We start from the raw sequence: 24,000 nt of genomic DNA on the forward strand, positions 1-24,000 counted from the left end.
GTTGAAATAAAGCAAAGATTTTTTTTTTATAAGTTTGAAGTTTCTTTTTATTTATGACTTACTATTATGTATACATACAGTAGTAATGAGCCACTTTCTGTTGATGTGCACATTATTATCATTATTATTATTACTAGCTAAGCTACAACTAAAGTTGGATAAGCAGGATCCTCTAAGTCCAAGGGGTCCAACAGGAAAAAATAGCTAAGTGAGGAAAGGAAATAACGAAATAAACTATATGAAAAGTAATAAACAATTGAAATAAAATATTTAAAGAACAATATAAACAATAAAACAGATATTTCTTATATAAATCATAAAAATAGACATGTCAGCCTGTTCAACATAAAAACATTTGTTGCAAGTTTGAACTTTTGAAGTTCTACCGATTCAACTACCCGATTAGGAAGATCATTCCACACAAGGTCTATAGAATGCAGACCTTCATTCCACAACTTGGCCATGGATGGAATTAAACTTCTTGAACACTGTGTAGTATTGAGCCTCATGATGGAGAAGGCCCAACTATTAGAATTTACTGCATACCTAATATTACGAACAGAATGGTAATGTCCGGGAAGATCTGAATGTGAAGGAAGGTCAGAATTATGAAAAATCTTATGCAACATGCATAACGAACTATTTGAACGACGGTGCCAGAGATTAATATCTAGATCAGGAATAAGAAATTTAATAGACCGTAAGTTCCTGTCCAACAAATTAAGATGAGAATCAGCAGATGAAGATTACGTTTACTGTTTCCGTATACAAAAAACCTATCTGTCATTTACATGTTTTATTTCTGTTATCTTATCTATATTTGACACTGCAGGATCATTGTTTTTGCTTTTGTTCACTCTGTTCATGAACTTGCACTACACAAAGCTGAAATATCGTACACGGCATCCGTTGTCAGCGAATGAACAGGAAAGAAGAATATTTCAACTTGGCGTAGTGCAAGCTCATGGAGGAAAAAAAAAAATCCAGCAGTTATCAAGTATGCATAAAATAAGTAATATATATATATATATATATATATATCATGTAAATGGCAAAGATTATTTTAATGTATATTGAAATTGTTTACTTTATCGTAGTTCACATTGTCGGACTTTGTGGGGGTTTTCTCTTGGATTCACTTGCTATACACGAGAGAGAGAGAGAGAGAGAGAGAGAGAGAGAGAGAGAGAGAGAGAGAGAGAGAGAGAGAGAGAGAGAGAGAGAGAGAGAGAGAGTTTTACGGCTGTACCAAGTCTGGGCAAAACGTTTCATTCATGCTCTACGAATACACAGAGCATGAGTTATAAGAATCGATGTTCTCGGCCATCAGGCGAAGTGAATGAAACACGATTCAAGGGATTTCAATAGACATGCCTCATAGCGTGACTATTTGCCGTCTATTAGCCTCGACCATTATTGGGCTATTGTTCATGTTTATAAAACACTTTAGACAACCGCAAATAGTTTCCTTCATGAGTATTGCCTCAGGAATTCATATTTTCTAACTCATTGGGTTTTCTTCAATTGCGCCATAATAATAATAATAATAATAATAATAATAATAATAATAATAATAATAATAATAATAATAATAATGATAATAATAATAATAATAATAATAATAATAATAATAATAATAATAATAAACTAGAAACTTACTCTGAGAGTGCAGATCTTCGCTACGGTAGCTTATTTCTCGAAACCAGCTTGCCTTAGGGTTAATTTGGTCGACCTTTTGCTCGACCTTTACCTTGACCTTTGACTTACGGCTTTCAAAATTGAATCACTTTAACGTAATAATTAATCACTGAATGTTTCACTGTTCTATGAATAAGATTCTGGTCAGGAAGTCGTTCATAGACAGAATGACAAACGGACAACCAGACTAACAGGGGCAAAAACATAACCTCCTCCCAACTTCGTAGCCTGAGGTAATAATAAAATAATAATAATAATAATAATAATAATAATAATAATAATGGTAGGAGTAATAATAGTCAAGCGATGTCACATTTCCATCCGACTGGTCATTAAGAGAAAAAAAAAAAAAAAAAAAAAAAAAAAAAAAAAAAAAAAAAAAAAAAAAAAAAAAAAAAAAAAACTATATCTTAAAGGGGAAATGGGTTTGAAAAATTAAAAGAGAAATTGTAAGAGCAGAAATTTGGCTTCCAAAATATTTTAACATATTTAGCAGCTCAAATTGCCAGTACTTTAACTCTTTCATTATCTTATTTTACCAGTCAAATAGCATTGAGAATATCAATTTAAATTAGAGGGGCACTCATTACAAGACAGACCTCCACAGCGGCAGCTTATTTCTCGACCTTTTGCTTGACCTTGACCTTTGAATGTATTAATTGGCGTGGATTTTTATACTCAAATATGAACCAAGTTTGAAGTCTTTGTGACAATGATGTCCAAACTTATGACTGATTACGTGAATTGGACATTTTGCTTGACCATGACATTGACCTTCCAAAATATATACATTTCCAGATTTTTACAAAACAGTTAATCCCTGAAGGTTTCATTACTTTACGATTAAAATTGTGACCAGGAAGCTGTTCAAAAACAAACCACAAACACACACACAAACAGGGGGTTAAACATAACCTCCTTCCAACTATGCTGGCGGAGGTAATAAATTAATTACATGAAAATGTATTAATGAGTAAGCTACTATCTACTTAAATACAGTAACTGAAAACTTACAATTATTTATGCATTCAGGCCACAGCTTATATCTCATGGAATTCTCATTAAAGACAGTATTGTCTTAGTGACGCCAAGGTGTTCAATACAGTAATCCTCGTATTGGTAGTTTCTTCAGATTCTTAAACGTTAAACCTTTGTTTTAAAGAAACGGTAAATATTTTGACGAAAAAACAAAAGGTTCAGCTAAATTACAATTCGATTCAACAATATTTTAAATCTTATAAGAAAATGAAAAAATATATAAATTAAAGTAATTCAATACTTCATATATACTTTGAATATTACAAAAAGGGAAATTGACTGAGGACCTTATTGAATAAATTGTTCGTAATTTAGCTGAAACCTTTTATATAAATGTATTTTTTAAACTACTGTAAATCAATAATGTCTTGATAAAGATGGAGAGTCGACAAAACAGTCCTGCAGGGATAACTACAACCCTATAGTCAATTTCTTTTAGCGAGGCATATTTGCACCAACTCGCAGCGGTGCCCTTTTAGCTCGGAAAAGTTTCCTAATCGCTGATTGGTTGGACAAGATAATTCTAACCTATCAGCGATCAGGGAACTTTCCCGAGCTAGAAGGGCACCGTTGCGAGTCGGTGCAAATCTGCCTCGCTAAAAGAAATGGACTATAGTTGGAAAGAAGGATGCTATAAGTCTAAGGGCTCCAACAGGGGAAAGAATAGCCCAGTGAGGAAAAAAACAAACTTGATCAAAAACAACGAAAAACTAATATAAAATACCTTATGATTGAAACGACGTTAAAGCAGATCTATCATACCTAAACTATGAAGAGCGACTTATGTTAGCCTGTTTGAACTTCGGAAGTTCCAACGATATAAGGATTCGTACAGGAATTACCATAACACTAATAGAAAAATTGCCTTTATTGAACACACACATACACATACACACACACACTTATATATATATATATATATATATATATATATATATATATATATATATATATATATATGCATGTGTGTGCGTGTGTGTGTACAAGCAGGATTTAGAAAAGGTAGAAGTTGTACTGCCCAATTTTCATTTTAAAACATGTCGTACAGCAATGTGTAGAATATAGAAATGCACTTTTGATGGCATGCGTGGACTATGAAAAAAGCCTTTGATAGTGTGCACCGGCCAATTTTGCGAAGAGTCCTGCGTTATTATGGAGTTCCTCCTAAATATGTAAATTTGATTAAGTCTGTTCATTAGCATAGCAAATGCAAAGTTAATGTATATGGAGTTCTATCAAATGAATTTCCAGTGAACTGGAGTAATCGAAGAGAATGTGTTGTCTCCTATGTTGTTTATCCTCCTCATGGATTTTGAAATGCATAGAACAGTTGGGGGATGGCGGAGAATGATTGGACGGGATTGGTATCAGGAAATTAGCAGACCTAGAGTATGCTGATGATGTCCTTATTAGCAGAACACCACAGGACTTGTAAAGCTTGTTTACAAAAATGCATGAAATACCACATGAGGTTGGGCTCAATATAGATAGTAAAAAGATGATGAGAACGGAATATGCAATGAAAGATGAAATATAGGAAGGAGAAATGTTTAATGACGTGGAATCATTTGAATATTCAGGAACTCTGATTTCTAATACAGGATCTTTAGAATCTGAGTATAATGAAAGATTGATAAAAGCCAAATAAACAATGGCTAGGTTAAGTAAATTTGGAAATCAAATCGCCTGAAATTAGGCTACATATAAAAATCAGGCTAAATATCAGTTTAGTAAGATCGGTGTTAATGTACGGACATGAATCGTGGTATAACTATGAAAGAATATCAAACAAATTTTGTAGATCTGGGAACAAAGCCCTCAGAAGAATATTGGGAGTTGAATGGTAGGCCAGGATTAGAAATGAAACTATGAGAGATTACTAAAGTGCTATAAGTGGATGTGATCATGGAGAGGGGAAGAAGGAGATGGTTTGGGCTTGTCTTTCGCACTCCACAAAAGAGATTAATTCACCAAACTTTCAACTGGGCTCCACAAGGCACTAGGAGAGTTGGAAGACCCAGGCCTATATGGCTGAGGACTCTGAAGCGTGAAATAGGTGGTAATGAATGGAGAAGTATTGATTTTTTTTAAAAGCTCAAGATTGAGACGACTGGTGAAATCTAACTGAGCCCTTTGCATCAATAGGCATGGGAGAGATGATGATGATGATGATATGTACACACTAGTGTACGAGACCCGTCAAATATACTTAGACTTCATTTTTGACGGGTCAGATACACTAGTAATATATATATATATATATATATATATATATATATATATATATATATATATATATATATATATATATATATACACACACACACACACACATATATATATATATATATATATATATAGACAGAGAGAGAGAGAGAGAGAGAGAGAGAGAGAGAGAGAGAGAGAGAGAGAGAGAGAGAGAGAGAGATATTTAAGGAATTCGAATTACTAAAGATCTAGTTGGCGGTAAACTTATCTAATAATACTAGATTTAAAGGCGACCCCGAATAACGACAACTTTTCCACACTAGTTTTCAACACGATGCCAAGAAATAATTTCACGAGTCTATGGAAGAATCGGTGATTAGATTGCAAGCTATGTGACGTCACAACCACGAGGATCAATGACGGAGTTTCGAAGTCTAGCTGCCTTATCAGTCAATGGTGTCTCATGGCTTGCTGGGCTCCTAACTCAAGGGCACCTTAAAATCAGGATCATTTCATCAAATGACGGTACATGAGACGTGAAATGTCAAAGTTGCAGCAAATGTTTTTATGTTGAACAGGCTGACATAAGTCTTTTTATAGTTTATATATGACATATCTGTTTTGACGTTGTTATTGTTAGTAGAATGATTTATTGTTAATTTGTTTTCATCGTTTATTTATTTCCTTATTTCCTTTCCTCGACGGGCTATTTTTCCCTGTTGGACCCCCTGGCCTCATAGCATCTAGCTTTTCCAACTAGGGTTGTAGCTTGGCTAATAATAATAATAATAATAATAATAATAATAATAATAATAATAATAATAATAATAAAAGTAAGTCTTAGGCATACATGAAATTTCCAGGAGTCACGTCTAGACACCAAATTATCCAAGGCCTGGTAGAGGGGACAAAGCTCTAGCAGGGCAGTACCCTAGAGATAAACCAAGCTCATTCTCCACCCAAGCAAGGACCAGGGAGGGCCAGGCAATGGCTGCTAATGACTCAGCAAGCAGACATAGAGCCTCCCCTATAACACCCATCCCTAGCTCACAAGGATAGTGAGGTTGCGGACACTTACAAGAAACTATCGAGCTTGAGCGAGTCTCCAACTCTAGTCCAACATATTCTTCGATTGCTAACAAATTAATTAAGAGAGTTGTTAATTAAATGGCATCAAGATTTATTCTATAATTATCGGATATCAGCGAGAAACTTTAAGAATGGTGAAAACAACTATTATTATTATTATTACAAGATAAGCTATAATCCTAGTTAAAAAAGCAGGATGCTATAATTATGCCCAAGGGCCTCAACAGGGAAAACTACCCGAGTGAGGAAAGGAAACAAGGAAATAAATTACACGAGAAGTAATAAACAATAAAAATAAAATTATTTAAATACAGTAACATTAAATTCGATCTTTCATATATAAACTATAAAAACTTAAAAAAAAAATAAGTTTGTCCGTTATAAATGCATGGATACTCTCTCTCTCTCTCTCTCTCTCTCTCTCTCTCTCTCTCTCTCTCTCTCTCTCTCTCTCTCTCTCAAATAAGGACATACGTTAACAAACTGTTGATAAAAATGTCACCTTTAACGGTAAAAATATCAAGTAACTCATATGTCCGTTAATCAAAACACCTTTGTGAAGAATTTTCTTCACTACTCTTCTTCTTCATAGTTAATACGTAGACTTTGTTATTGTTCGTGACGTCACGGTTGGGAAAAATGTGAGTAATGTCTCTTTCTTAAGCGAGTGTCCCAAGATTAATACTTTTGTGTTGTTTGTATACATTATTCTACCGTAAGTATTTAGGTACAGTATTTTAAATCTCTTAATTACAACTCAAGTCTGCTAGTCTAGGAGGTATGGTTGTCCACACACGTAAGCCCGACTTGCTAAATTACCTTTTAGTTTCATTTTTATTCTGTATGCCAATTGTTTAGAATTAGGATTATCTTTGCCCCCTGGAGTTGCAAGATTTCTCCTTGTATTCTAAATAAGTGTGTTGCTTGAAATTCACAAGGCACAAGATTTTTGAGCCTGTCCTAAATGAGAGTTGGCATCTCAAGACTGTAGACCTACGCACCAAGATATGCTTTTTTTTTGGGAAGAAAGGAGGACGCAGCTGACCTGAACTCGACCTCACAAACATACAGGCCACGGTACGAAACGGAGCTGCCCAGTCAGGCTCCAATGTCAACCTCGTGCTCCCACTCTCCATCACTAGCCTGTCCCCTTACACAATAACTAGCCAAGAATACGTCGTAGAAGAGGTCAAGCAAATGACCAGTGTTAGTGCATAGCTGCTAATTCTACAGCACGTCGGTTCCAGTCTTGGGGGCTAGTTGGAGAGCTTGGAGGGGGCCGTTGACTCTGCAAATTAAGTACTGTAGGCCTAGTGAGCAAACTGAAGACCGCCACATTTAGGACACGGGCGCCCACAACATATAAAAATCTTGTGAGTTTAACTAATGGCCATTCCCCCTTTAGATAAGTTTCAATTTCTCATAAGTTAAGTTTAGGTATTATTTGGCATTACATCTTTCGGGCTGCGTGCATGGAAATTAATGTATTCATATTTTTTTGATCTTGGTAATTGCTTGAGGTCACTGACCACATGTTGAGACCTCACAGCATCCTACCGCACAAATTGTTGATCAGAATGTTTTGACTTATTTATTCTGTTTGAGGTTTAATCCACGTGTTAATTCCGTTCAACGTTTTCAAGTTTTTGTTGTAAATTCACTTATTCATTTTATCACATGTAAAACTTATATTTGAGTTACTGATATTTTTTTTCCAATTTTTAATTTGTTGTGTTAAAATCATCGAGTTATTTCCATTCCCTTTTCTGTAATAAATCATTTGGAATAGATTACACATTTTGGTATCTTTAACCACACTATATGAATTTAGCTAATTTATACTATTTGACGGGTCAGAAGTACCCAAGGTGTTGAGAGTAACCTACTCTAAACAGGTGAGTTGGTATCAGCGAGTGTACGCTCTTTAACTTAGTGCTTTGAAGGTGAAGATCCCCATTTAACTTTACTTTATACTTTTATACTCCACTGTTCCCCCCTTTTTTTATTGTCTCTAGTTGCATTAACGTAAGTTACCTGTACAGCATCTCACTGGGGTCACTGGGACGGAATCGAAACAGAGCCTTAGAGTGAGATGACTCTAGCCCTGACAAAGCTAGAGTAGGCCATAAATTATTTCAAAATTGTGTGGAGTTCTCCGGCCTCTGGACAGTAAAATTGCCTCCTTTTGTATTTAAGAGTGACGGTCAGTGAACTATGGCAGTAAAGTATTAGCAGGGCGTTTGTGTCCCGAGAGTAAGTGCTCATTATCCTCCCCTGTTGAGCTTTGGGTAATTGCCGTAGGGAGACTTTCCTGGACTAAGTTCCCACTCAACCATTCACATAAAAATTCTCCACACGAGTGGTCCTTCGAACCGGATCTATCACCTTTGACTTTTGGGTAATTAAATTAACGTAACCTAGCTTGTTTAAGCAATAAATACCTCGCTATACCACACTTACCCACATGCACCAGCCACATTGTAGAAAGTGTAATGCCCAGACTTGAGTTGGAACGAGAGAAGAGTTTTGTAATTTTATAGTATTTGACACACGCTTAAGGAAGACAGTGTAACCAGGTTTATTTATGAGTTCTGAGACGACAGAACTAGATATGTTCAGGTCATCGATTTAGGTTGCATGCTGCATGTTTTACTATTAACTTGCGAATTTCTATGCCCGTCGGTTCATATGATCTGTTCACCTAATTTTGGCATTTAACCAGAAAGTTCCGAGACACTGGAACTAAGGTATATCCCTTTCGTTGTTCAGACTTCATTGTTTACTGCTCCAGGCGAGCACCGTTCATTTTGCTCTGTTCGACTTAATTTGCCAATCTACTTTTTTCCATAATTTTGTACCTCGGTTTACCATCCTTTGTGCAAGTGCTGTAATTTTCTTACTAACCCCTCTTGTAAGCTTAACCCCGTGTCCTTGGTCACAGAACTTTTAGCGCGATATTGCTAAGCCTACAATTTCATGTAGTCACTAAAAAATTTGTTAAAGGTCGTCTTACCCATGTGTAGCGTATCCTATTTTATTTGTGATTACCACTTGACAAGTGCGTCAATAATTTTACCTTCAGCCTCAGCGTAAATTTGCACTTTTGTCCTTTTTGAGAGAAACTTTTGCGTTTAACCTCCGCGTGAGGAAAGCTTTATGTAATGTCCTCTGTTGTGAGTGAGATTTAGTTATCCTTTGCATGAGGTAATTTCAAGTTTAGCCTTAGCGCGAGTGGTGTTTAAATTGTTTTGCGATTTCCATGTGCTACTAGTCACATTGAGTAATTTTTGCGACTATCTAAGTTCTATTTACTTTGTCATTTTGGTGCTAGCCTATACTGTATAGTTGTAAATTGTCATTGCCACTTACCACACTTTTTCATTGTGCATTTAACCAATCCATGGTCACTTCTTGTGCACACATAGCCGCACAAGTTTCCCAAACCTTTCGAGTAGGGTGAATTTCCATTCCTCAGACATACCCATAAATCTTAAGAATTTATTTAACTTTGAATTTGCAAACTCCGCACATCCAAGGGTTTCATCCAAAATGTCTTTACAAATTCTTAATCTCGGTAACCCTCCACAACCTCAGGCTGAAGCTCTCAGCTTGGAGGAACTTAACTTACGGCTTGAGCAACAGGAGGTCGATTTCAAATTTCTATGTGAGGACGCAGATCTGGCCCTCCATAGCCTAAGTTCAGTAGATCTTTCACGCATGTCGTCCCCTGGGTTGGATCACTTTAGCGTTCACATCGGAGGTATCAGGGGCAAACTCAATGAATACAAACAGTTTTGGCGGTCTCATTATAAACATCCGACCGTGGTGGCGAATTACCCAATGCTGGTTGACTGTGCAAAACGAATTGAAACGGCCTTCAGTAGCATTGTGTTCCATAAGACCACTGGCAACCAAGCCCAGAATCAAACACCTGGCGCAAGCCCGCAGACTGTTTATGTGTCCGTTGCCTCTGAGCCTGATCCCCCCATTTTTGAAGGTCGTAGGGAACGTTGGACGGGTTGGTGGAGCCTTTTCCGTCAAACCATACACGAATCTCCCAAATATTCCCCAGCGGATAAGTACAAGATCCTTCTACGGTGCCTAAGAGGACCAGCCCGACGTCTTGCTGGAAACAGGATCTGGACAGAGGGTTTGTACGAGAGGACCATCGCTAACCTCATCCAGGAGTACGAATCCCCTGATCTTGACCGTCATTTGCTGCGTAAGAAGCTCTTTAGTATGAGCCCCCCAGCGGATGATGGCCCTGACCTCAGACGGTTTCTGATGGAGTGGAACAATGCTGAGGAAGAATACGTGCAAGTGACCAAAGCCCCCTTGTCCGAAGATCTGTTGGAGCATGCCATCCTGAGTAAGCTAAACCCCACTCTCTTGGAGACAGTTTATCGCCGTTACAATAGCACATCCGTGTCCTTGCAAGAGTTAAAGGACGGACTATACGAACATGCACGCACAAAGGAGCTAGCCAAACTGTTGACGGAGCCAAGCAAAGACCGGCTTCCTGTTAAACCATCTAACTCTGGAGTAAACGGCAATTCAATTACAAAATCGGCTAAGTCCTTCCATAGAGCAACCAGTGATGCCCTTAAGCCGAAGACACCATCCACACCAACCCAAAACCCAGCAAAACCCACTCAGAAGCGTGCACCGGAGCCGGCCAGAGCTCCCCCACCAACAGGTAACCCTGTTCGGTACAATTGTGTTTTCTGTGACCACAATGGTCACTCATCAACAAAATGCCCCCGGTTCCCCGATTCAAATAGTCGGTTAACGCGGTTGAACCAACTAGGCTGTTGCACTAAATGTTTTTCGACGCAACATGTTACCCGTGATTGCAACGCCCATGTTACATGCCAGAACTGCCAACGTGCCCACAAATTGCCTCTCTGCCCTAACATCGTGACCGTGGGTCACCAACCCGATGGGCCAAGAGCAGATCCACCTTCTGTTCAACTTAACCACATAGCCTCGAGTGAGACTGAACAAACCAACCAGGCGAACGAAATAAACCCTGCTGTTCTACCCACCTTCACTGGCGATCTAATTAATGGAAAACTTAAACACACCACCCGAGTTTTCCTGGATTGTGGTGCCCAACGCACGTTTGTTCATCCCAATGTAGTCAAGTCACTGAACCTTGCTCCTGTCGGAAAAATCGTGTTCCGACTCAACTCGTTCAACATGGACGAACCACCTCAGTGTTCAGACTTGGTGCAGTTCAATTTGAAAATTGGTCGCCGCAAGCATAAGGTCGTTGCCATTGTCAACCCGAACGTGGGGAAGAACATAAGGACGCCTGGATATACCCATGCAGTTCGCACTCTAGAGGCTAGTGGTCTACGTCTTGCAGACAGGCAGCCAGATGACAATGCCACTGGCATAGAGATCATCCTCGGAGCCGATTACCTTCCCCGACTCCTCAAGCGCACTCACAACATCAAGGGTGTCAACTTGTTCAGTACACCAGGTGGATATGTGGTTTGGGGAGAGCTGCCAGATTGGTCACGAGAAGGGACAGAACCCCCAGAGGTTGATAGTCTGTCGCTCACACTAAACCGCATCAGCGTAACAGACCCTGTGGGAGTAGAGCCCCCCGTCGAGAATCTTTGGAAACTCGATGCTGTGGGCATAAGCAATGAACCCTTCAGCCATCTTGAGGCACAGGCCGTTGATCTCTTCAAGCGTACTACACGGTACGCAAACGGAAGATACACAGTGCAACTACCCTTCAAGAGTGATAGCCGACCAGAGATAAATTTTGGTAGGGCTTTTGCCCAGCTGATGTCCCTTAAAAAATCTAAAGACCCTCAGTTATTCATCAAGTACCAAGCCATCCTTGACGAGTACATGAAGGAGGGCTTTATCGAGCCGGTCGAGCTAGAACCTCATAATGACGGTCAAATGCACTACCTACCCCATCATCCTGTCCTCAAAAATTCCACCTCCACACCAATGCGCATAGTATTCAATGCCTCGGCTAAATCGGGACCAAATTCAAGGTCTCTGAATGAATCCTTGTACACCGGGCCAAACTTAGCCTCAAAAATTCAGTCCATGATCCTCCGGTTTAGGGAAAAGCCATTTGGTTTGACGGCAGACATCTCTAAGGCTTTCCTGCGGATTGAGATCGCTCAGGAACACCGTGATTACTGTCGGTTTCTTTTCTTTAAGGACTCCAGTATGTCCGAAGTTGTTGCGTACCGCTTCAAAGTGGTCCTGTTTGGGGCCACCTCGAGCCCATATTTGCTCAACCAGACAATCCAACACCACCTGGATGCTCAAACGAGTAGTCTTGCCTCACAGCTTAAAACAAGCTTCTACGTTGACAACTTTCAACGTTGCTACGACTCGCCCACGGACATCCTTAGTGAAAGACAGTCCATAGAAAAAATTATGCTGGAAGCCAACATGCCCCTTGCCAAATGGACCACTAATGCCCCCATCTCGGGAGACTTCACCGAAACGGGCCCCCAAGATTACCTCGGTCTGGACTGGAACACCGCGGATGACACATTAGCCGTCAAGCTCCCCTCAGGACTGATGTTAGAGGACTATTCACACGTCAACACCAAGAGGAAGGTTGTCTCTCTGTTTTCTTCCATCTACGACCCTATTGGCCTGATCTCGCCGGTCACTATCCTCGGCAAACTCTTCATTCAGAAACTCTGGATGATGGATCAAAGTTGGGATTCACGCCTGAGCGAAGAATTGATCCGCGAGCTCGGTGCCATTCTTAAGAAATACAAGGGTCTCGAGAACATTAAGGTGCCTCGAAATGCACATCAGGGTCACCAGGCTGCATTACATGTGTTTGCAGATGCCTCCAAGCAAGCCTTTGGAGTGGCTTGCTACGTGGTCACAATTGAAGGTAAATGCCAGCTCCTCACAGCCAAGGCACGAGTTACCCCTAAACGTATGCTGGAATTGGACGAGAGTCAGTCCATTCCCAAGCTTGAGTTGACCGCACTCCTGTTTGGATGCCGACTAGCCCAGTATCTGATAGAATTACGTCCAGAAACATACGTCTCTACGACAGTGTGGTCCGATGCCTCCACGGCCCTGCAGTGGGTACACAGCCGGCAGAGCACGTCCCCATATGTTCTCAATAGGGTTGAGGAGATAAACCGTATAAGGTTGAACTGTCGGTTGCTTCTCAAGCATGTCCCCACGTCCTGCAATCCCGCGGACCTGGCGTCGCGGGGAGTAGCCGCCAAAGTCGTCCTCAAGTCCAACTTATGGCTTCATGGACCAGCCTGGCTGATCGACGTCTCAGCTTACCCGGACCAAAGCAGATTCCCTACTGAATGGGAGATAAAAGCTTGTCCCATTAGACTTTTGCCACCGCAAACTCAAAGATTTGCTCATTTCTCATCTCTTGATGAGGCAGTTAGGAGCTATGCAGCCTTGCTGCGCCTGACGAGCGGATGGGCTGAGCACAAATTCCCCCATTTAGTCCAAAGGTTCCCACGAAGACCACTTACCGCCATCATTCGTGTGTCACAGGCGGCCAGTTACCCCCAAATATTACGACAATTGCAAGGTAAACCCGCCTTGTTGACGTCCGATGAACGAGCCTTTATCGGACAACGGAAGCCCTATATTGACAATAACGGTGTTCTAAGAGGCCGATCCCGCCTCAGTGATGCACCCCCGGAGTCCGGCTACATGGACCCCATTCTCCTAGAGTCCCATTGTGCTCTCTGGAAACTTATTGTTGAGCATTGGCATGAAGTGCTGCTGCACTGTAACACCTCCACTCTTCTTGTCCACTTACGCAAGGAATTTTGGGTTCCCCGAATGCGCCAGCAAGTGAAGAAGATTCTCAAACGGTGCATACATTGCAAAAGAGTACAAGGCCAGCCGTACCCAACCCCACCGTTAGCTCCAGTCCACCCTAACCGCCTCAATGCTGAGGTCCCTTTCAGAGTAACTGGACTGGACTACACTGGCGGCTTCAAAGTGCATCATTCCCATGTGGACATGGTGTACGTACTGCTGTTTACCTGCGCTGCCACGCGGGCAGTAGCTTTAGAAACTACTACTTCCTTGACAGTTGTGGAACTAGTCCAAGCGATACGAAGGCTGGCTGCCCGATTTGGGATGCCCCAGTGCCTTGTGTCTGACAATGCCTCAACCTTTCAAGCTGGTCAGACACTCTTGACAGAACTCATGCAACACCCTGTTATCGACGGGTTCAAACGGGCCCACAACCTCACTTGGAAGTTCATCACTCCTCGAGCCCCGTGGCAAGGAGGGTTTTACGAGCGCTTGATTGGGTTTACCAAACTCAACTTGCGCAAAGCCACTTACCGTTGCCACCCTACGTATGATGAGTTTGTGACCTTGGTCCGAGAAGTAGAATGCGTGGTGAATGATCGGCCTCTAACATATCTGGATGCTGACGACCCCACTGATACTCCTTTGACCCCAAGCCACTTACTCTATGGTCGAACCCTCTCATTAGCACCTCAAGTCCACCTGGCTGACTTGACTGATCCTACTTTTCGAGAAGGGGACATCCTCCGCAAAGATTACCAGAAGCTGACCAACATGCTGCAAACATTCCTGAAGAGGTGGAAGTACGACTATGTCAGTTCCCTTCGAGAACGACACCAGAAGTCTAGTCGCCTCCACCCGAACATTCCTAGAGTTGGAGATTTATGCTTGTTGATTCTGGACGAGGTCAACCGAGAGGAGTACCCTTTGACCCGTATACTCGAAGTATACCCAGGTCGAGATGGACACATAAGAACAGTCAAGGTCCGCTCTGCAAATGGAGAGTATGTACGTCCAGTCAACCGACTCATACCTTTGGAGGTTAACGAAAATGGCCAAACGCTATCCGAACCAAGTGAGGAGGAACCTCCTAACACCCCTCCTCTCGAAAATCTCGACAGTCCTCCTAGAGACCAACTGGCCGAGAGAAATGATGAGACCACAGCCGAAGCTAGGTCTCCTGGAGTCATCGCGGCGCCTCGCCACGCCAGGCCTACACGGGCCTCTGCTGAACGTGCGCGAGCCCTATTCCAGGAGATCTTGTAGTAGCTTTACATAGTCTTCCTCAACCATGTGAAGGACTGCTGAAGTTTTTGATTTGTCCTTCCCTCCGCTCTTATCTTGCAGTTGTAGTTACCCTTTTGTACTAAGTCACAGTTAACTCTGTTTTACTTCCGCTTGTATACGTACCACTTTTGTTTGACTCTCGCTTGTAAATCGTACTTCGCACTCATCTCGTACGCGGTTCAACTTAATGCCAATCGCTGACATAGCATAGCGCAACTAGTCACATTTATTCTTTATTCATTTAGTATACTCATCTCATATACTAACACCTAATCCACATTGCATTAGTCTACACTAACCCTTCTCTTTTTCCTCCCTTTATCCCCAGGGTGTGAAGAATTTTCTTCACTACTCTTCTTCTTCATAGTTAATACGTAGACTTTGTTATTGTTCGTGACGTCACGGTTGGGAAAAATGTGAGTAATGTCTCTTTCTTAAGCGAGTGTCCCAAGATTAATACTTTTGTGTTGTTTGTATACATTATTCTACCGTAAGTATTTAGGTACAGTATTTTAAATCTCTTAATTACAACTCAAGTCTGCTAGTCTAGGAGGTATGGTTGTCCACACACGTAAGCCCGACTTGCTAAATTACCTTTTAGTTTCATTTTTATTCTGTATGCCAATTGTTTAGAATTAGGATTATCTTTGCCCCCTGGAGTTGCAAGATTTCTCCTTGTATTCTAAATAAGTGTGTTGCTTGAAATTCACAAGGCACAAGATTTTTGAGCCTGTCCTAAATGAGAGTTGGCATCTCAAGACTGTAGACCTACGCACCAAGATATGCTTTTTTTTTGGGAAGAAAGGAGGACGCAGCTGACCTGAACTCGACCTCACAAACATACAGGCCACGGTACGAAACGGAGCTGCCCAGTCAGGCTCCAATGTCAACCTCGTGCTCCCACTCTCCATCACTAGCCTGTCCCCTTACACAATAACTAGCCAAGAATACGTCGTAGAAGAGGTCAAGCAAATGACCAGTGTTAGTGCATAGCTGCTAATTCTACAGCACGTCGGTTCCAGTCTTGGGGGCTAGTTGGAGAGCTTGGAGGGGGCCGTTGACTCTGCAAATTAAGTACTGTAGGCCTAGTGAGCAAACTGAAGACCGCCACATTTAGGACACGGGCGCCCACAACATATAAAAATCTTGTGAGTTTAACTAATGGCCATTCCCCCTTTAGATAAGTTTCAATTTCTCATAAGTTAAGTTTAGGTATTATTTGGCATTACATCTTTCGGGCTGCGTGCATGGAAATTAATGTATTCATATTTTTTTGATCTTGGTAATTGCTTGAGGTCACTGACCACATGTTGAGACCTCACAGCATCCTACCGCACAAATTGTTGATCAGAATGTTTTGACTTATTTATTCTGTTTGAGGTTTAATCCACGTGTTAATTCCGTTCAACGTTTTCAAGTTTTTGTTGTAAATTCACTTATTCATTTTATCACATGTAAAACTTATATTTGAGTTACTGATATTTTTTTTCCAATTTTTAATTTGTTGTGTTAAAATCATCGAGTTATTTCCATTCCCTTTTCTGTAATAAATCATTTGGAATAGATTACACATTTTGGTATCTTTAACCACACTATATGAATTTAGCTAATTTATACTATTTGACGGGTCAGAAGTACCCAAGGTGTTGAGAGTAACCTACTCTAAACAGGTGAGTTGGTATCAGCGAGTGTACGCTCTTTAACTTAGTGCTTTGAAGGTGAAGATCCCCATTTAACTTTACTTTATACTTTTATACTCCACTGTTCCCCCCTTTTTTTATTGTCTCTAGTTGCATTAACGTAAGTTACCTGTACAGCATCTCACTGGGGTCACTGGGACGGAATCGAAACAGAGCCTTAGAGTGAGATGACTCTAGCCCTGACAAAGCTAGAGTAGGCCATAAATTATTTCAAAATTGTGTGGAGTTCTCCGGCCTCTGGACAGTAAAATTGCCTCCTTTTGTATTTAAGAGTGACGGTCAGTGAACTATGGCAGTAAAGTATTAGCAGGGCGTTTGTGTCCCGAGAGTAAGTGCTCATTATCCTCCCCTGTTGAGCTTTGGGTAATTGCCGTAGGGAGACTTTCCTGGACTAAGTTCCCACTCAACCATTCACATAAAAATTCTCCACAACCTTATCATATTATTATACTACATAATTCTGTGACTTGTATATTAATGTTACATAGACTGCAATTTATACAGACAAACCTAAAAACACAACCAGTCGCTTACATACATTATTATTATTCTTAAAACGAGATTTACCATTCATATAAGCAAAGCTTGACTCACAAGCCCTAATTTATTCGGGAGAGATAAAATATAATATATATTGAAGTCTCAATAATAATAGAAAAATAGAGTAAATATAAGAGATAAAAACAATTCATGAGATACAAATCTATGATGAATGAAATATTTAATCTTATCTATAAATCCTATGCTTCTTAAGTATTGTAATATTTTAAAATACATAATCTCATTATTACTAAAATATCAGACAAATTTTTCTGAAAAAAAAAAATAAACTTAAATATCTTTGACTTTTAAAAACTTTACAACAATAAAAATTGTGTCTAGTCATGTGTGTATGATTGTTTATATATATATATATATATATATATATATATATATATATATATATATATATATATATATATATATATATATATATATATAAAGCCTCAGACATGTTAATCCATGCCAGAGCGGATTGGCAATGGGTGATTTTGATCTGATCGCTCACAGCAAACCAACCTGGTATGGGTGGCCTCAATTAGTACAGATCTGGTGATCGTGGCGGATATACGAACCCTTTATATATATATATATATATATATATATATATATATATATATATATATATATATATATATATATATATATATATATATACGCGTGTATATATACTAAACATATAAACATGTATAATTACAAAAGGCGTAACCTCGTGTACGCCTAATTCATGCCAGACACGAATTGGAATAACTTACGAAAATTGGTTTACGGCAATACAAATATTTTTTACAAGGCCTGAAGCCAAGACCGTGGATCTACACCACCCAAGCTTAAACTACTTCGAATGGTTTGAAGTCTGAATTACGCCAAAAAAAAAAAAATAAATAAATAAATAAGACTAAATAGCACACATACTTACGGTAAGTTCAATATCCTTTTCTTGGTTCATTTCTTGAAGTTCTGGGACAGTCATTAGAACTGTAGGCCTACTTCTGGTTGACCGAAATAAGTTAACCGACTAATCAATAAACAGCAGCCTGGAAGATTGGACGGTTTGTAAGAGCTTTTGGAATTGCAATAACTGACAATTGATCGTTTTACAGGGTGAAAGTAATTGCTTACGGAGCTTCCTTTCAGTGAGAGTTTTAAAGTAGGCCTACGCCCGGAGAATACAGTTGACGTTTTGAATGGGATTAAAGATTTCGATATTATCCGACCGCTCTGTTTTCCTACACGAGACTATATTAACTGGGAAAACCTCTCACTCTAAAGTGTCTCAACTAGTGCGGGAGTGTTGCTGGAAATGACACATTCTTCAGTGGTTTTCCTTGCTTTTATAGGAGGCGACGCACGAACCGTATGCAGGAACGTCTGGTTCGTTCCGTATCATACGTGTTCGATAGGCAAGGTTGTTACATACGTTCGTTTCAGCGACGGAGGTCTTACACATGTTATCGATCATAACATTGGAGAACTTTTATATCACCCACAATCTTCGAAAGGGATCAAGCGAATCTTCAAGATATCAATGAGACGGATTTTTTAATCCTGTAATTAATTTGAAATGGTCTTCCGAGTAAATTGCAAAATCCATAGAAAGGTGATTCACTTTCCAAGATAGCAGGATTTCGAAATTTGTGTGCTTGCGCTCATATCACAAGGAGAATCTCTCTCTCTCTCTCTCATGTAACGTGTCTGAGGCCTTTGTCCTGCAATGAGCAAGAAACGGCTGACAATCAAACGACACACACACACACACACACACACACACACATATATATATATATATATATATATATATATATATATATATATATATATATATATATATATATATATATATATATAAGAGAGAGAGAGAGGGAGAGTAAACCTAACGAAAAAAAGTTTTACCCTGTTAACGTTTAATCTCCAACTTATTTTACCTTTCACTTTCCTGTGAAACAATTTTTTTTTTTTTTACCAGGTGCATCCTGAAAGGCCTTCCCGGTCTCAGTGTGGTATAGGCTATATTGCCCAAATTACATGAATAAAATAAAATCCAATCTAAATGAAAGAAGAAAGAGTGTTGGTACCTGAGAGTTCAAAAAGCGACATGTCATGCAGGGTGGCAATTCTAGAGGACGCAAACCATCAGATCAGAGAAGCACAGATTTTAAACCGATCATTGATGATAGATTTTGAGTACCTACGACTGGGTGAACAGCACTAAGGTTTCATTTGAATAGAGGAAGACCTGTACAGTTAATACGGTCATTACAATGACACAGCTTGCATGAAAAAGTGCCTAGCTCTTCTGTATATTTTCAAACAGAGGGAAAGCAATTAATAGAATACGACGGGAGGTAAATTTGCCGGTTAAGAAAGAGGGGAGCGCCTGAAAAGTTAGACAGGTTGGTCGAAATGATGTGTAATAGCGCTCAGATTTTCAATCATAATCTTTTCACCCAGTGGCCCACACTCACAATCAGTATAATCAGTTAAGAGATAAGCGCTAAGAGCCGTTTTTTTTTTTTTCATCAGTCATCCGTTGAAATACTACCGCTAGTGTTATGGGTCCTTTGATTGGCAAGATTGTACTGCATTGGATCCCTCTGGTTACGGCTCATTTTTTCTTGCCTACACATACACCAAATAGTCTAGCCTATTCTTTACAAATCCCCTTCTTTTCTAACACACCCGACAACACTAAGTTATCAGAATAAAAAAAATTTCACTTAGGGGCGAACTACTGAGATGTGGCTACCTTCCTTTTGCTAGGGTTGAGGAAATTCTTTAGCTATGGTAAGCAGCTCTTCAAGGAGAAGGACGCTCTAAAATCAAACCATGTCTAGTGTAGGATAGTGCCATAGCCTCTGTACCATGACCTCCCACTTTCTTGTATTAGTAGGTTAGAGTTCTCTTGCATGAGGGTGCACTCACTATTCCACCTGTTTCTTATTCGCTTTCCTCACTGGGCTATTTTCTATGTTGGAGCCCTTAGGCTTATAGCATCCTACTTTTCCAACTAGAGTTGTTGCTTAGACAATAATAATAATAATAATAATAATAATAATAATACACATTCCTGTCTTGACACAGGCTGTCATGATGTTATTTAGAAAGTAGTGCTAACAACTTTATTTTGAGTATCGGCGCTTACAGATTTAAAGGTAGATCATGGATGGCAGAGGCAAGGAACCACATACATATGATCAGCGCCCAAGGCCCCTATCAATCAAGCTAGGACTCAGAGAGAGCCATGCAATGTCTATTGATGACTCAGCAGGTAAACCTATAGGTTGCCAAATCTCCACCCACCCCATCCCTAGCTCACAAGGACCCTGAGGTTGCAGACACTAAAAATTATCAAGCATGAGCAGGTATCGAACTCACATTCAACAGATTACGAGACAGGGACGTTTCCAAGAGGCTAACACAACTTAGTTCCTTTCTGTTTCTGTTGGCTAATACTATATTGAAAAGATTAAGAGGGTAGGAAAGAATCTCTTGGCTTGGTATATATGGAGGTAAATGTTTTATCTAGAAAGCAATGAGGAGATAGGTTATCTATACAAGATAGAATACGTCTAGATCTAAAACAGGCGAAGACTCTCAAATAACCTACGTTAAGCTAAGAGGGAGACTGTGAGGATGAGGGTTAAAGTAGTAGCTGCAAAAGAATTTAAGAGCAGCCGTGAATGTGAAAGCTGTTAGAGGAAGTGCACCTCTACAATTAATACCATTACTATATACTGTACTCCAAATCCAACGCCAGCATCAGATTTGGAGCCATCAGTATATATAAAACTTTATTCATTATGTTCTGCAACATGTTCCATAAAACAAGACCTGGCTTCTAAGTCGGTCATATTTTTTTTAACTCCAATAAAATATTTACAAAAAGATATCTCTGGTAATTTTCACAGAGGCGTTGACAATACCTTAAATGGAAGCACCTTAGTTCTAACTGTATCAAGACAGTCTATCAATTGTTTCACCCGAAAACCATTTGGTTGAGGGGATTTTGGCTGTAATTCAAAATATGTTGAGTGCCTTACAAGGCTTGCAGTTCAACAGGCTAAAGAATTAGGAAGTCTTTACAACCTAAACCAATACCGAATAACAGAAGACTTTCGGTAAAGGTCTAATGGTAATTATCCGGCATCAACAAAGAGGCTTGGAATCGGCGAAGTTCTAAATGCTCCTGTTGTCAATCTGATACCAGTATGGTGTATAGAATGTAAAATTTCTAATTGACTTGGGGTGGCTGAGGAGTATATTTCACAGCCATAAAGTTTTTGAAAAAATTAAAGCATTGTATAATTCTAAAATAGTTTTGCAGTCTTCCCCCATGATGTATGGGACAATACTTTTAGAAGATTCAGAGTCTCAAGACATTTAGCTTTTAATTCCTTTAAGTGAGGAACCCATGGAAGCCTACAACCAAATATCAAACCTAAAAACCTAGCTTCATTTACACATGGAATCCGTTGACTTTTAATGTATATATCCGGGTCTGGGTGTACTCCCCGAATACGACAAAAATGGACAGCAGTAGTTTTGCTTGTTGAAAACTTTAACCCATTCATATCAGCCCACTGAATGATTTTGTCAACTGAGAGTTGGAATTTTCTCTCAACCATTGCCATTCTAGTTCCAGCAAATGATATGGTGAGATCATCTACAAATAGTGTTGAGAGAATATCTTGGGGAATTACTGAGGATATCCCATTAATAGCTAGAGCAAATAGGGTTACACTTAGCACGCTACCCTGGGGAACTCCTCCTTCCTCACATTTCCTCTCTGATAGAGCTTCCCCTACTCTCACTTGAAAAAATCTATGTGAAATAAATGATTGAATGAACAATGGTAGCTCTCGTCATACCATAATCCTAAATTATGAATGGTTTTAAGTATATCATATCTCAATGCAGAATCATATGCCTTTTCACGGTCAAAAAATATTGTTACATGGTGCTGTTTGGAAGGAAAGGCTTCACAAATAGAGGACTCAAGTCGTATCAACACTCCATGATCTTACATAAGCAAGACGTCAATAAAATTGGTCGATAGCTCGCTGCTAAAAACGTATCCTTACCTGGTTTTAAAAACGCTAAAATAATGGCTACTTCCCAAACACCTGGATAACTATGATCATGTCAGATTCTATTAATAATGGGTAAAATAAATAACTTGGTATTAACAAGTACATGTTTAATCATTGCATATGGAATTCCATCGGGTCCAGGGGCTATATCATTACAAGTAGAAAGTGCAGAATAAAATTCTCTTTCAGTAAAAGGAGAATTGAATGACTCCTCCATTCCTGTTGCAAAATTTAAAACTTTCTTTGCTTCAATGTTCCTATACTGGTGACCAGGGGATGCTACACACTTGCATGATACATTTGGGAAATGATCAGTCAGGGCATAGCTAACTTAAGTTACTCCAGTCACATAATGACCATTCACCTTCAAACTGGTGGTGGGTTGGGGGTGCATTTACCTGCTATCCTTTTTACTTTCCTCCACACAGAAGATGGTGGTGTTCTACAGGTAATAGAGGAAACTAAAGACACCCATGAGTGTCGCCTACCTTCTTTCATGGCACGACGGAACTGTGCTCTACATTTCTTGTATATAATTAAATTCTCCTCAGTACAGCGTCTGCGCAATCGAGTTTGAGATCTTCTTGTGGCTCTGTGCAGGGTAGTTAGTTCTAAGAACCACCAGGGGACTGGTCATCGTATGAATAACCCTGCTGTTTTGGGAATTGAATTGACTCCTGCTGTATGGAGAGTTTCATTCAGTAAATCTATATCATCATCAATATTTTCATACTGTTCTGCATCCCCTTCAAATTTGCTTAACTCACAAAATTTATTCCAGTCCACCTTGTCAAGATTCCATCGTGGCGATCTTTGTAAAGGCGGACCTTTGTTGGTGTTTATAATGATTGGTGCATGATCACTAGTATGCCAATCATCTAATGTCCTCCAATCAAAATCGAGAAGGCAATTAGAGCTTACGATTGATAGGTCAATACATGACAAGGTACCTGTCTGGACATGAAAATGTGTGAGCTCTCCTGTATTAAGGAGTCCCACATCTTCATTTTCCACAATTAATGATATGATAGTTCCCCTCGTGTTTGCTAAATCATCACCCCACAAAGGATGTCTATCATTTAAATGTCCCAGTAAAAGAAAAGGTTGAGGGAGTTGTTGAATCACCTTTACTAAATTATCATACAAAGTTTTATCATTTGGAGGCAAGTACAGAGAACAAATTGTATAGTTTCTCCCTATACCAATCTGTACAACCACTGCCTGCAAAGGTGTACGAATAGACAAAGATATTTGGAGAACATCTCGATGACGATTATGAGACTTCCGCCATGGTGTCCTATAACTATTATATTTTCGAGGACAAGGAGTATTATGATCAAGTTTTCTCTCCTGTAGACATATAATTATGGGGGAATGCTCATGAATGAGGAGCATAATTTCTTCATATTTGGCCCTTAAACCCTGACAATTCCATTGCAAAATGGAGGAAAAAACTATGGTTTATATTTTGGTAGACCCCTAAGATGAAGTCTTCCCATTAGCAGATTTTGATCTAACACTATTTCCAGGTGGTTTTATTAAAGAGGGTCTTGATA

General features: G+C 39.7%; 1 protein-coding gene across 2 annotated transcripts in view; it reads right to left on the reverse strand.

Moving 5' to 3' along the window:
• LOC137631065 (probable peptidoglycan muropeptide transporter SLC46) overlaps positions 1-24,000 on the reverse strand; it is a 117,815-nt gene that overhangs the window by 35,319 nt on the left and 58,496 nt on the right. The window contains exon 1 of one of the 2 annotated variants that reach the window (XM_068362669.1): positions 18,274-18,666. The exons of the other annotated variant lie outside the window; for it this stretch is intronic. Coding sequence (XP_068218770.1) covers positions 18,274-18,327 — 54 coding nt within the window. The 5' untranslated portion in view covers positions 18,328-18,666. Of the gene's footprint in view, positions 1-18,273; positions 18,667-24,000 lie in introns of those variants that run through there. 2 annotated transcript variants of the gene reach the window in all.

This window comes from Palaemon carinicauda, chromosome 39 (assembly GCF_036898095.1).
Source record: "Palaemon carinicauda isolate YSFRI2023 chromosome 39, ASM3689809v2, whole genome shotgun sequence".
NCBI classification, from domain to species: domain Eukaryota; kingdom Metazoa; phylum Arthropoda; class Malacostraca; order Decapoda; family Palaemonidae; genus Palaemon; species Palaemon carinicauda.